The sequence below is a fragment of the Syzygium oleosum genome, unplaced genomic scaffold, assembly GCF_021117445.2.
Source record: "Syzygium oleosum isolate NSW1041296 unplaced genomic scaffold, Sole_v2.1 Sole_v2.32, whole genome shotgun sequence".
Lineage (NCBI taxonomy): Eukaryota > Viridiplantae > Streptophyta > Magnoliopsida > Myrtales > Myrtaceae > Syzygium > Syzygium oleosum.
In genome coordinates this window covers 3457193-3470815 of record NW_026607516.1, presented here as the reverse complement: position 1 = coordinate 3470815, position 13623 = coordinate 3457193, and the positions used below count along the sequence as shown (strand labels likewise).

At 42.8% G+C, this 13623-nt stretch overlaps 2 protein-coding genes across 3 annotated transcripts; both read left to right on the top strand.

Moving 5' to 3' along the window:
* Nucleotides 1-1058: 1058 nt before the first annotated feature.
* On the top strand, nucleotides 1059-7699 carry LOC115686981 (CDPK-related kinase 3). 2 transcript variants are annotated; one of them, XM_056304616.1, is made up of 12 exons: nucleotides 1812-1929; nucleotides 2127-2208; nucleotides 2778-2908; nucleotides 3270-3311; nucleotides 3397-3505; nucleotides 3862-3940; nucleotides 5029-5325; nucleotides 5995-6104; nucleotides 6313-6420; nucleotides 6682-6744; nucleotides 7055-7222; nucleotides 7321-7699. In XM_056304616.1, exons 2-12 carry the CDS (start codon nucleotides 2134-2136, stop codon nucleotides 7459-7461), a joined length of 1323 nt encoding a protein of 440 aa, XP_056160591.1. In that variant the 5' UTR covers nucleotides 1812-1929; nucleotides 2127-2133; the 3' UTR covers nucleotides 7462-7699. The 2 variants fall into 2 exon arrangements, with proteins under 2 accessions (XP_030468287.2, XP_056160591.1); XM_030612427.2 differs by lacking the exon at nucleotides 2127-2208 and having other exon boundaries at nucleotides 1059-1929.
* Nucleotides 7700-10828: 3129 nt separating this feature from the next.
* Nucleotides 10829-13292, top strand: LOC115687048 (cytochrome P450 78A9-like). The gene is made up of 2 exons (XM_030612518.2): nucleotides 10829-12370; nucleotides 12606-13292. Exons 1-2 carry the CDS (start codon nucleotides 11366-11368, stop codon nucleotides 13248-13250), a joined length of 1650 nt encoding a protein of 549 aa, XP_030468378.1. The 5' UTR covers nucleotides 10829-11365; the 3' UTR covers nucleotides 13251-13292.
* Nucleotides 13293-13623: the final 331 nt, after the last annotated feature.

Sequence of the window (13623 nt, the reverse complement as noted above, 5' to 3'; positions counted from 1 at the left end):
TGTAAGGAACGTAAAACAGTGGGCAGAGAGCGTCGGTACGATGCGGGACTCCCTTCTGTATATCCGTATCCGAGCAAAAGTGCACATGTCTCGGAGTCATCCTCCACAGCTTTTGTTCCCAAGAGCGAGTGCATGGAATTGCAGTGCATACCTACCGACCCTGTTTCTGCTGGAGGATGGGATTGAGAATGGTGTGGGGAGGTGGGGGGTGGGCTTTGTTAAATATGAGCAAAAAGTTAATGTTGACCCGGTGAGGCAGAGAGAGAGAGAGAGAGAGAGAGGGCAACATCCATCCGTCGACTGACCGACTCCCCAAGGTCAGGCCTTGTGGTCCACTGCTCATGGAGAGATTTATTAAACAAATGGGAGAAGGGGGTTGACAACGTCACCAGGGGAGGAAAAGAGGGTGCATAATGACAAAATCGTAGTAATAAACAAACATCAGCAACACTCCTTCCATGGGCTACATACATACATCACTCGCCCGCCCATTTGACCGGCGCCACAGAGAGAGAGAGAGAGAGAGAATACTAGAAACTGGGTGGGGGTACACGTGTGAGAAATCTCCCTCGTAGATCATTATCATCAAGACTCTCTCTTGAGTCTTGGCTTCCGAATCGGATCGAAGATGCAAGCTCATAATTGCCCGACCCGACTCGACTGTTACCCTTTCCAATTCTCTGTCTCTGGGATTGACTTGAGATGAGTATATGTGCTGGGAAAATGTGAATTGGGCAGCGGATGCAGGTGGATCCTATTCCATTTCCAATTCCCATAACATAACCAGACGAACAAGAAGAAGAAGAAGAAGAAGAAGAGGAGGAGGAGGCAGGGGAAGGAGAAGAAGAGCAGATTAGACAAAGGGCAGAGAGAGAGAGAGAGAGAGAGAGAGAGAGAGAAGAAGAAGAAGAAACCAGAAACAGAACACAGAACACAGGGGTCCTTTTTGTTGTTCCTGTCTGTCTGTCTGTCTGTCTCTCTCTCGCTCTCTCTGTCTGTCACTTCTCTTCTCGCCATCCTCTCCCCCCTCCCCTCCCCTCCATTCCCATTTTGTCTGTCTCCTCTGATTCTGCAAAAAAAAAAAAAAAAAACAACAGAAAACAAGAAAAACGCTGCCTTTTTCCATTCCCCGTCTTTTATCGTTTTGCGCCCGTTTTTGGGATCTTCCGGGTGTTCTCGCGGTCAGATCTGCCTCCCCTCTGCATTCCTTCTCCACCGTCTGATGTAGTAAGTCCCTTTTTGACCCATCCGTCCCCTTCCCCTTCGCCCTCCCCCTCCCCCCCTATTTATACCCTCTTCCGCCGGAAGTGGGAAGCCATGGGCCAATGCTACGGCAAGGCCACTCCCACCGCCGCCTCCGCCGCCGCCTCCGACAATGACGTCGTCACCATCTCCGTCTCCGGCGATCACAACCCCTCCTCCCATCCTCCTCCTCCTCCTCCCTCCTCCTCTACTCCCTCCCAAGTCCATCATGGCGGCAGCACTACTCCCGCCAGGCCATCTAACCCTAGCCCCTGGGCCAGCCCCTACCCCCACGGCGTCGGCGTGTCCCCGTCCCCAGGGAGGGCCACCCCGCGTCGCAAGTTCTTCCGGCGCCCGTTCCCCCCGCCCTCCCCCGCTAAGCACATCAAGGCGTCTCTGGCCAAGCGCTTCGCCGGCTACATGTCCCCCAAGCACCACGGGTCGATCCCCGAGGAAGGCCGCGAGGGGGATGTAGGAGGTGGGGGAGGTGGGGCAGCGGCGGCGGCGGCGGAGGCGGAGGCGCAGCATCTGGATAAGAGCTTCGGTTACAACAAGAACTTCGGTGCCAAATACGAGCTCGGGAAGGAAGTCGGGAGGGGCCATTTTGGTCATACTTGCTCCGGCAAGGGCCGGAAGGGCGACCTCAGAGATCAGCTTCTCGCCGTCAAGATCATCTCCAAAGTTAAGGTACCCACCCCTCCTTTTGGGATTCGCATTCTTTTCCGAACAGTACGCCAGCATTAGATAACTATACCTGTACGCCTTTCGTGATCGCTCTCTATACCTATCCATGGGTGCCCGAATCGCAAAGTTAATTTGGGACTGAAGTTGATGCTAGCGAACGAACCAGTACCCCATTGACTTTTTGCCTGATAAAAATGCAGGCATTGCATGATTCAATCCAGGCATGCGCATCGTATTCCATTGGGTTTTCAATCCGTTTACTGCTTTATTCCGACTTCAGAGGTTAATTGTTGCTGCATTCGAACATTAAGTGTGGACTCTAGTTCTTGTTGAAATTCAGGATATTACTGACTGCCCTGTTTTATTTTTTCTTGAATGTAATACCTGTAGCCAATGTTGCTTCTGACGATACGTGACCGTCAATTGTCCGTGCGCTGCCATTGTTTGTCACAATAACATTGCCTAATCGTCATAATGTGTGCAATTTTTCCGCAGTCAAATTCTCTGATTATTGTACTTATATTCAGGGTAAATACATGGCATAATAGTGTCTTGTAATCATTTAGCTGTAGTAAGTTCGCTGAAACTGGGAGATGCATTGTCTTTTTTTGGTAAGGAAGGGAGATGCATTGTCAGTTTGGCAAAAGTTCTATGTACTGTTCTTAATTTCGAGTATATATCATGCTGGAAGTTCTTACCACTTCACTTCATCGGTTTCGTCGTGCCTGATTGTCTGGTCAAAGTATCAGTCCTTTTTGGCAGGTGCAAAGTAGTTTGCCGATATTGCATTTTTATTCTCTTTTAAATGTTATCTAGTCACCATCTGAGTGCCATCTGAACTTTTGTGGCAGATGACAACTGCAATATCAATTGAAGATGTCCGCAGGGAGGTTAAAATTTTGAAGGCTCTATCTGGTCACAAGCACCTAGTCAAATTTTATGATGCATGTGAGGATGCCAATAACGTTTACATAGTCATGGAGTATGTCTCTTCTTTATGTCCCCTGCTAGTTACATCGTGGCTAAAGCTGCTTTTGTTTCTTATTTTTCAAAATAGTTCGTCCATGATGGGGTCAGGACTTAGGATTCTCTTACTTTGGCTTTTAGATTGAATTATTATGACACTTCTATTTAGCTGTTGAACTATGCCTTTGGAAAATCATTGAGAACCAAGGGTAATGAGCCGCAGAAGAAAGGCATGCCATAGATGTTAATTTGTTTTGTATTGTTCCCGATCACATGGAATAAACTGGAATAGGGGAAAGAATCTACACAACTGCTGAGTTATCAAAATGCCTTTGACTATTAGCGTCTGACAATTTTCAAATTTTGTGTCTTATCAGATTGTGTGAAGGTGGGGAACTTCTTGACAGAATTTTATCGAGGTCGGGAATCATTAATGAACATTTGGTTTTGTTATTATTTGCATGGTATAAAGACCTTGAAAAATTCTCTTCGTTGTTGCTACAGAGGAGGAAGATATGCCGAGGAAGATGCGAAAGTAATAGTTGTGCAAATTCTTAGCGTCGTTGCATTTTGTCATTTGCAAGGCGTTGTGCATCGTGACTTAAAGCCAGAGGTATGCTATCATATTCTTAATCTGAATTAAGCTATAAAAGACTATTAAGCTTTTTCTTTCATAATATGAAAATCTTGCCGGGGTTTTAAAGGTGCTCAGAGCTTGGCGTGACTGTGTTTGATCGCATGTGGGCACTTGATGTGTGTGTGTGTGTGTCTCTCACGGCTTGGCTTGACTGTGTTTGATCGCATGTAGGCACTTGATGTCTGTATGTGTGTGTGTGTGTGTGTGTGTGTGTGTCTCTCTCTCTCTCTCTCTCGCTCTCTCACACACACACACACAGAGGAGTGTAGCGTAACATTACACAAACATGCTGTTTTAGACTCCACCACTTACAGGAAAATGCTGCTTGACAGAATTTCCTATTCACATCTAGAAGTGAAGGTGCTGATATGAAGCTTATTGACTTTGGTCTCTCTGACTTCATCCGACCAGGTATTCAAAATTTTTTATCCTGATTGATATTTCCTTCGTGAGTAACGTCCGTATACCTGTATATGAGAAATAAGTAGAATCCTTCTTTTAATCATGGGTTCCATCTTATTAGCTTTCCGGTAGTTCAATGAAGATAATAAAGCATTGTACTTGGCAACTAAGAAAACGAAAAAGAATAAAAGAAGAATGAAGCAGCTAATGGCTAGCTGTCATGAAGTCTTTCATGTCGTGTTGCATATAGTAGCTGCACCCTGTGATGACAAAACTAGTGAATGCTGGTGGATCAACCGAGTATCACATTGAGATTCTTGTCATGAATTAAACTTCCAATTCTTCCAGTTATGAATTGTATTAAATTGGACAATCAATGTTTTACAGGCGTTACGAGGGATTCATATTTTTTGATAATCTTACTATCTATGGAGCATGATTGATGGGATGGTAACTTTTGTTTAAAACAGGTCATGGGGATTTCAACCACTTAAATACCGTGCCTTATTTTTGTGGCACGTATGCATGCACGTGTCTGTGGGCGCTCACCCAATCTTTTGCATGTGTGATGCAGACTGTTGTATATATGTGCATTTTAAAGCTCTCGTAACCGATGTTTCACCTACAAAGTTTTTCTAGTTTGTGTTAGAAAAAGTATTGGAGTAAGTTTCTTTTTTGCCTTTTTCTTTCTTTCTTCTTCTCTTGAGAAGGGGGGTGGGCAATTAAATTTTTGATTTATTAAGTAGCTCTCCCTCCAAGTTAGAATCATATAAGCACTGTTGAAGCTTGAAGGGAATAGTACAGTAAGAACAAGAGTTATACCTTGTACAGTCTTTTTCTCAAAATTTTACATAGTCTAACCAATACTTAGACATAAGTAGAATTAGAGTAGTACCATCAGAAACTTGAACTGTACTGTTAACTGTGGAGAATCTCGTCTTGTGGTTTATACATATCGGGGTGAAATCATGCATTGGCAGGTTAACTTAAGGCTATATCAACGTCAACTATTCTGGCCAATCATGTCCACGTACTCATTGTGGGTTACTGTTGGTATCAGCCCAGGATATTTAATTGTTTTGTTCCAATATGTACAGATGAAAGACTTAACGATATCGTCGGAAGCGCATACTACGTGGCTCCTGAAGTCCTTCATAGATCTTATAGTCTGGAAGCAGATATTTGGAGCATTGGCGTGATCGCATATATTCTGTTATGTGGAAGCCGGCCATTTTGGGCAAGGACAGAATCCGGAATTTTTCGTGCTGTACTAAGGGCTGATCCTAATTTTGAGGACTTACCGTGGCCTTCTGTCTCTCGGGAGGCCAAGGACTTTGTGAAAAGGCTCTTGAACAAGGACTATAGAAAAAGAATGACTGCTGTACAAGCTTTGAGTAAGTCCCTCTTGTAGCAACTCACTTAATTGCTACACAAGTTTTGAGCCTTTGTTTTTGCCATTACCATTATTAGTATGTCATGGGGCCAGAAAGTTGCTGATTTTTATTTTTTTGGTTCACACAACCTCAGTGTTGGAACATTACCGACTGCCAAGAGTGATCTGCTTATGTGTGCGTAATTATTTGGCAACGATCTTTTTGGGTGCAGAGATAGAATTAATTGTTAAATCACTTTAAGTGGCATTGGGGCTGACCTTCCCTGTTCTGCCTTGCATTGAGATCCTTAAGCTCTTTCTGCCACCAACATGAGGGAAAACCCTTGTGCTCATTAATTCTGCCTACCTTCTGTACTTAATTTTGCTTTTATTTTCATGTGCATGCATTGAGATGCTTATTGCAGATGTTTGGTCTTCATTGCTTGCCAATTTAGTGGGCAATGGCAGTTACCTGCTAGGTAATTTTCATCACTAGATGAACAAGCACATCAACTTGTATGTGGAAAGTTAGACTTCTGCATTGACCATTGTGTATATTGTTGAGCGCTTTAACATATGTTATACTATGTTCTCTTAACTCACTGGCTTTAACTTGGAAAAAATCAGATTGATGAGCATAGTGGACTGTTGCTTTTGTTTGATATCTAAAATAATATTTGTGTAATTGCAGCTCACCCTTGGTTGCGGGATGAGAGTCGTCCCAGTCCTCTGGACATATTGATCTTTAAGCTAGTTAAATTGTATCTTCATGCAACGCCTTTGAAACGAGCAGCTTTGAAGGTGAATCTCTCTCTCTGGGCACTTTTTGGGGCTTCTCTGAACAAGTCAATACTGTGCACTCGTGTCTTTCTGTTTGCATTCTCGGATGGCATGGTCCCTCCTGTTTATTTGCTAAAATGTGCAAACTCTCAAAGTTCAAATAAGCAGGTCCTTTTCACTTGCCTCTTGACTGTGACTTAAGTTTCCTTTTGTTCTTGGGTACTCGCAGGCTCTCTCGAAAGCTTTGACAGAAGAGGAGCTGGTATATCTTAGGGCTCAGTTCCAGTTGCTGGAACCAAATAAAGATGGGTTTGTCTCTCTCGACAATTTCAGAGGGGTAAAAGTGCTGCTCCATCCATTAATGTTTTAATGTGATCATTTCGTCTTTTTGTGTGCAAAAGAGAATTATTGGTTGCACTTCATGTGGTCCTTTTCTTGTTCCATGTGTTTGGGAAATGTAGTTGTGCCCCTTTCACTATATTCCTTGTCTAGTTGATCTATTGTCATGTTTTGCATGTCCATGGAAATTGATAGTTCGTGAGAATTCTCTCATTTTCTTTTAGTGTAAAGTCAAACTAATGTGAACGATAATGTGCAGGTTCTTGAGCGAAATGGTACTGATGCTATGAGGGAGTCCAGGGTTCCTGATATTTTGAAAGCAGTAAGTCACTGAGCCCTGTAAAATGTGTCCGTCCACATGGTCCAGCTGCTATTGCTAGTGATTGTCAAGATTTACTGGTCACCGGCTGATCAAAGCAACATTTTCTATTGATTCAAGCACTCAGCTCTTTCTCTCTGTGTGTGGCTTCATGAAAAGAATCACTCTGCTCTCTTTCTTAGCTGCAATGTGATCAACTATATTGTGTAGGATTCTCTTTTGTCTGAAAAAGATGGGATTTTAATGGACAGCGAATGAAATTAGGATCTTAATATACCTTTCACATCTTTGTTTTGATAATTGTTAATTTCAGATGGAGCCTCTTGCTTACAGAAAGATGGGCTTTGAAGAGTTTTGTGCGGCTGCGATCAGCGTACATCAACTGGAGGCTCTTGAGGGGTGGGAGCAGATAGCTTCTGATGCTTTTGATCACTTTGAACGAGAGGGTAACCGAGTCATCTCAGTTGAAGAGTTGGCGCGGGTATGAAATATCAGTCTTTTCAAAGGAAACATTAGCTATTCTTGTGCTTGTGCACAATTTGCTTACATTTATTGGGATTCTCTTACCAATAACTGCAGGAATTGAATGTTCACCCTTCGGCGGCTCACTTGAACCTAAAAGACTGGATCAGAAATTCAGATGGAAAACTTAATTTGCTTGGATATACCAGATTTTTACATGGTGTGACGCTTCGAAGCTCACATGCGAGACAACGTTAGAAATTTTTTTTCTTTTTTTTAGTATTTGTTTCCCTTTGGGGGTTTTCTTTGGCTCAACATATATCTGCCAATTCTTATGGTTTCTGAGGGTTTGGAGGTTTTCTTTCCCTTTTCTCTCTCTTGGAGGGCAGGCAGGATGAAAAAAAAAAAGAAAAGAAAATTAAAGTGGCTCTATTAGTTTAAATGCTGCGATTATTGCGTTTCATTCAAGGTTGAATGATTTTTCCTTGCGGGTGCACTAGCGCACTTTTTCTTTTGAATGTTTCATTCTATTTTTGTTAATTTCTTGTGTGGGGAGAGAGAATCACAAGTCGGGAGGAGTTGGCAACTGGACATTTATGCACCATCTAGCGTCTATTGAGTATTGAGCTAGGTGGTGGTGGGACTTGAGTGAGAGAGAGAGAGAGAGAGAGAGAGAGAGAGAGAGAGAGAGAGAGAGATTTCTGGGGGATGATGCACTTGATCTGTCATTCCACTATCGTGCGTCCACTTTTTGGTATGTCGTGATGAAGATGACCCAAGAATATGGGGCTAATTCCAAAAAAAAAGCACAAACTTTTAGGTTGAACGACAATTTTGATCCTAATTTTTTTTTGTCTCATAAAAATACACCAACTTTAGATCGAATGATAATTTTGGCTTTAATTTTTTGTCTCATAAAAAATCATTAACTTTCACTCTTATCCCAAATTTGTATCTTCATTGACTTTCTCTCTGAAGTTATTTTTGTTTGAGAAAAAAGGGTTATGGTCGTGAGCTTGGCGGCTCTCGTTCATGTGGCGGTAGTGGCGGTAGTCTACAGTTTCATATTACGAGATTCAATTTGGAGATCTTTTTGACTTGCTGGTGAAGTGAAGTAGACGAACAGTTTCGTCGTTATTTTTCAAGTTGTGGCTTATAGAAGAAGACAATGAATAATGCTTTAAATTCACTTAGCAAGCCATGTGAATTTATTGCTGAGGTGGAATAGTCAAGTTGGATAATCAATGGTTCTAAGTCAAGTGGGGTCACATTTGGGATTTAAATAAAAGTTGATGATTTTTTATAAGATAAAAAAAAGTTAAGGTCATAATTGTTACTCAAACTAAAGTTAGTGCCTTTTTACGAGATAAAAAAAAGTTGAGGCCAAAATTGTTATTCGACCTAAAGTTGATGCTTTTTTTTTGGAATTAGGCCCAAGAATATGCATCAGTTGGATTAGTGAGTGTCTTGAGAAATTCTATTATGTAATCAAATTTACAAAGTTTGTACTTTTTAATACACTGAGCCATTTCATAGAGATATTTCACCGAATTGCTATAACTTTGTTACAGCACAGACGGCCATGGCATTTTGTGTGAAATAAAAAGTAGCATTTGCCAGTGTTCGAAATTATATTAGGAATCTAGATAAATTCCAAATATTGCTGGTAATGCAAGGGTGACTGGTAAATTGCTCATATGACAACTTGTTAGTTAGTTAGTTATCAATTATTATACTAAATCATTAATGTTTATTTGATTGTTTTAAATTTTCGAAAATTCATGTAAAGTGACATTTTCTATTGCTTAGCTTACAAACGTGTTAAAGATATCAACTTTTATGTAAATTAACATATCCATAGATGGCTTGACAATTCGTTTGGATGAGTGCGATGGTGTTGGTATAGTTACACAGAGCGAAGTCGTTCTCGCGAGAACAATGCGAAGGCAGGGCCTATGATCTCGTAGCAGTGGGAAGGTTCCAGGATTGTGCTTCTTGATGATGGGCAATTGAAAACAATAAATTGCAGAGCAGTAACTTCTTATCTGGGCTGAATCAAATGAAGACCAGTCGGAAAAGAGAAGTCACGGCTTAGGCGTCCGACTCATTTTCAAGTTTGGACGCAGTCCCCATTCCACTAACCCTGTGGACTATATCATGAACTCCCCACAATTCACCTTCGGAAATAGCAGTCTCTAATGTCCTTCTGTAAAACCAATCTCTGAAGTCTCTTTAGGAGCTTCCCAGGCCACGACCCCTTAGTAAATTTTCGACAATCTCTTCTTCTTCTTGTCTGGGACCGCGCCATAGAAGGCCTTTTAAAACCAAAAGGAAGAATGATTTCATGGAATTCAGGAGATTTTCTCTGTCTCTCATATCTGGGCTTCTCATCATACAAGATCTTTTTTATCTTTTTAATTCAACCGCTTGGTCCATACAGCCATGGTAAAAAGGGATCCCGGTAGACTTTAGGCTGTTTAATTTTTACATTTGAGTTGACGTTTATTTTTACCCGCTTCCAAATGAATTGTCTAAAAGTATATGCTGGGTAAGACCGGCTGGTCTTAGTGTTCTGCTTCCACATTCCTGGAACTGGCTAGGGATGGGTGTATTCCTCCTCCCCGAACAGGACCACCAGGCAAAGCATGCCCAACAACTGGCAAGTTCCAAGACGGACAACTTCTTTGGATTAAACACTCAAACGGCTGAAGGTGACCATATGTTAAGTCTTACCTAGCTAGTAAAGGTTAGAGAGCTAAAATCTTAACAAAAACCAAGTTGGTAGTACACTTGCAGATGACAGATTCTGGTTTGAGAATGATAAGGACATTAGCAAGCTATTTGAAAGCATTGGCTATCATCGCCAATAAACAAAGGAGACATGGCAATTCCTAGATGGGCCCTTCCCCGGCTAGGAACCTTAGGATATGCAGAGAAGGCGGCTGCCAGAAGATTAGGTAATATTTGGTCAGCACATACTGCATTCAGGAGTCTCATGAATTTACTCGTTTGTTTAATTAATAATGTCATGACTATTTGTTCTAACGGTCATTGGTTTCTCTGGTATCAGAAGGGATACTTTTTTTATTGTCTAAAGACACGTCGTCCTGCGCATCTTTATCGTCTTACTTTATGGAAACTCTCATGCATCATGAACCATCTGGAAGAGAGTGTTAATTTAAAATAGGAACAAAAGATCTTCCAAGTATCTTCATCCTTGGGCCAGTATTGAGCTAGCTTGACTGAAATTTGGGTGGAGTGCGTATTCGAAGGAAAAATTTGGTGAATGCAATGCGACCCCATTCATAGTGCTAATTTGATTTTTTAATCCCCATAACGTAGGTCATGTCTAGCATACTCTAAGAATCAGATGATTGTGCTGGTGAGGCCAACTGCTGGTGAAGGACCATGCATGCTGCTATCAGACAGACGCCATTGGACATCATTGAAAAATGAGTTATAGTTCTGATCTACAGAAGTATATAGTTCTATCTAAATAGTATTTTATTTTGTTATCTGATGCACGAACTTTGCATTTTACACATATGTGGTTGTGACAATACCAATCCTAGATGGTCATGAAATTTATTTACAGTTAGTATTCAAATTTGACACGCTTTTTCCATGGCCTCCAAGTCTCACCGATGTTTACAATGATGTGGGTTGGTTCTGTTACTTTAAGGTCCGCTCTTAGGTTGGGGAGTCTAATATATTACTCATTGTTCACAGAGTTGACTTCCTTCAAGGCACACCAAGGCTAAAATAATTATGAATACGAAAGAAAGAAAATGCACAAAGCTGATATCAAGCTGGGTGTGGTTCTTGAATTTATGAAGTCCACAACGTCAGCAAGAAAGTAAAGCTTCCCACAGTGATGGGAGCGTGCCTCCTAATGGCGGGGCCTCGTCATGCACTCGTTAATTGACAGTGCTTCTCACTTCTTTTCTCTTTAACTTCCATGATTTATTGCTTCATCTTTAAATATGATTACGCTTCCCCAGTTATAGAATAAATACATGCATTAGACTAATGCCCTTTACATATACATATCATATGCTTTGGCTTCGTCTTAAGACCGATTGCCATCGCCAACTTCCATCCACTCTTAGCTATATCCAAAAGCGAAACAAACCTGTAAAGGTTCCCTCTCTCACTCTCCCCAATGAAAACCGATGTTGATACCACCCTCTGGGCTTTTACTCTTGCCCCCAAACTATGCGGAGCTTTTATGCAAACGCATGTTGCAACGGCGTATACCTTTCTCCTCTTCGTGGCTTTAGCTTGGCTGTCGATTTCCCTAATTTACTGGGCTCATCCTGGTGGTCCTGCTTGGGGCAAGTTCTGCTTTTCCAAGAGAAAGCCTTTCTCCTTCAGTAACTTCAACAAGCCTATTCCAGGTCCTAGAGGATTACCTTTATTTGGCAGCATCAAACTGATGGCCAACCAGCTCGCGCATCGCCAGATTGCAGCTGCCGCTCAATCACATGCTGCAAGACGGTTGATGGCCTTCAGCTTGGGCCACACACGTGTTATTGTCACATGTGATGCCGACGTGGCCAAAGAAATCCTCCATGGCCCTGTGTTTGCGGATCGTCCGATGAAGGAGTCCGCTCGAAGCTTGATGTTTGGTCGAGCCATCGGGTTTGCTCCTTGTAGTGACTACTGGAGAGTGCTGAGGAGAATCGCTGCCACCCATTTCTTCTGTCCAAAGCAAATCAAGGCTACCGAGGATCAGAGACGTGCAATTGCTTCTGGGATAGTTTCATTGTTGGGTCACCACAACCATCGCCAACCTTTCACGGTCCACCAAGTCCTCAAACGAGCTTCACTCCACCACATGATGTTCCTGGTGTTTGGACGCAGATATGAACTAGATCATATGAATGAAGAAGCGGAAGAACTGAAGAGGCTGATCGATGAAGGGTATGAATTGCTGGGCACACTCAACTGGTCGGACCACTTTTCTTGGCTGTCTGAATTTGATCCTCAGAACATTCGGGCTAGATGCTGGCAACTCTTGCCTAAGGTCAAGGTCTTTGTCAGCCAAATGATTGCGGAACATAGAGAGAAGACCGGTGACAGTGACTGCAGGGACTTCGCTGATGTTTTGCTCTCTCTTCAAGCTTCTGAGAAATTGTCCGACTTGGATATTATTGCTGTTCTTTGGGTACGTAAGCAGAATTTAATATAGCTATGCACAACTCATTTACATTATCTCCACCTTATCTTGTTATACAATTCTAGTGGCAAATGTTCCTAGAATCGAATTTACGAGTACAGAAAAAAACTGAGTTAAGAATTTTGATATCAAGGAATATAAAGTACAGGTGGTTGTACATTATCATATAATTGCTGCCTCATAGATGACAGTTCTACTGTATAATATATGCAAATTGGTGCAGGAGATGATATTCAGAGGGACAGACACGGTTGCCGTCTTGATCGAGTGGATTCTGGCAAGGATGGTGATGCATCCTGAGGTGCAATCCAAGGTACAAAATGAGCTCGACGAAGTGGTGGGAAGATACCATGACGTTGTCAACGAGGGACACATGGCACAGCTGGTTTATCTGCAGGCCGCGGTGAAGGAGGTCCTACGACTGCACCCACCGGGTCCGCTCCTCTCCTGGGCACGATTGGCAACAGCAGACACAATCGTCGACGGGCATCACGTGCCCGCAGGGACTACAGCAATGGTCAACATGTGGGCCATATCCAGGGACCCGAAGGTCTGGGAGGACCCTCATCGGTTCATACCCGAAAGGTTCGTCGTGGGCAAGGACGGAGGGGTGGAGTTTTCAGTGTTAGGGTCAGATCTAAGGCTTGCTCCGTTCGGATCGGGCAGGAGGAGCTGCCCAGGGAAGAGCTTGGGGCTGATCACGGTCACTCATTGGGTGGCCCGTCTTTTGCATGAGTATGAGTGGTTACCCTTGGCCTCAGACCGAAGTAACGGGGTCGACTTGACCGAGGTGCTCAGGCTTTCTTGCGAGATGGCACATCCACTCACGGTCGTTGTGCGCCCCCGCCGTAGAGCTCTTAAGTACTGATGTCTGTATTTCCAGGTAGAAAAGACTGTTGAATGGAACTTGGGGGGGGGGGGGGGGGGGAAGAACTTGTACTCTAGTCTGGTTTAGTTGGTCAATCAGATAATAGCTTTTCATGGTCAACCATATAATATGTCATAATATCTTAATAGAGATGTCAGTTTCTGTTATCTTATTTCATATGGTCTTACGAAAAAGGTGAATGTTGTCTATGTTCGGACATATCATGTGCGTATCATCTCTCTCTCTCTCTCTCTCTCTCTCTCTCTCTCTCTCTCTCATGGGTCTCTGTTAAAGCCAGTATTGGAGAAAGTTAGCCAGCTACAACTACTATGCGGTATGCCTAAGTTTCATTGCTTCCTGATGCAACCCATGC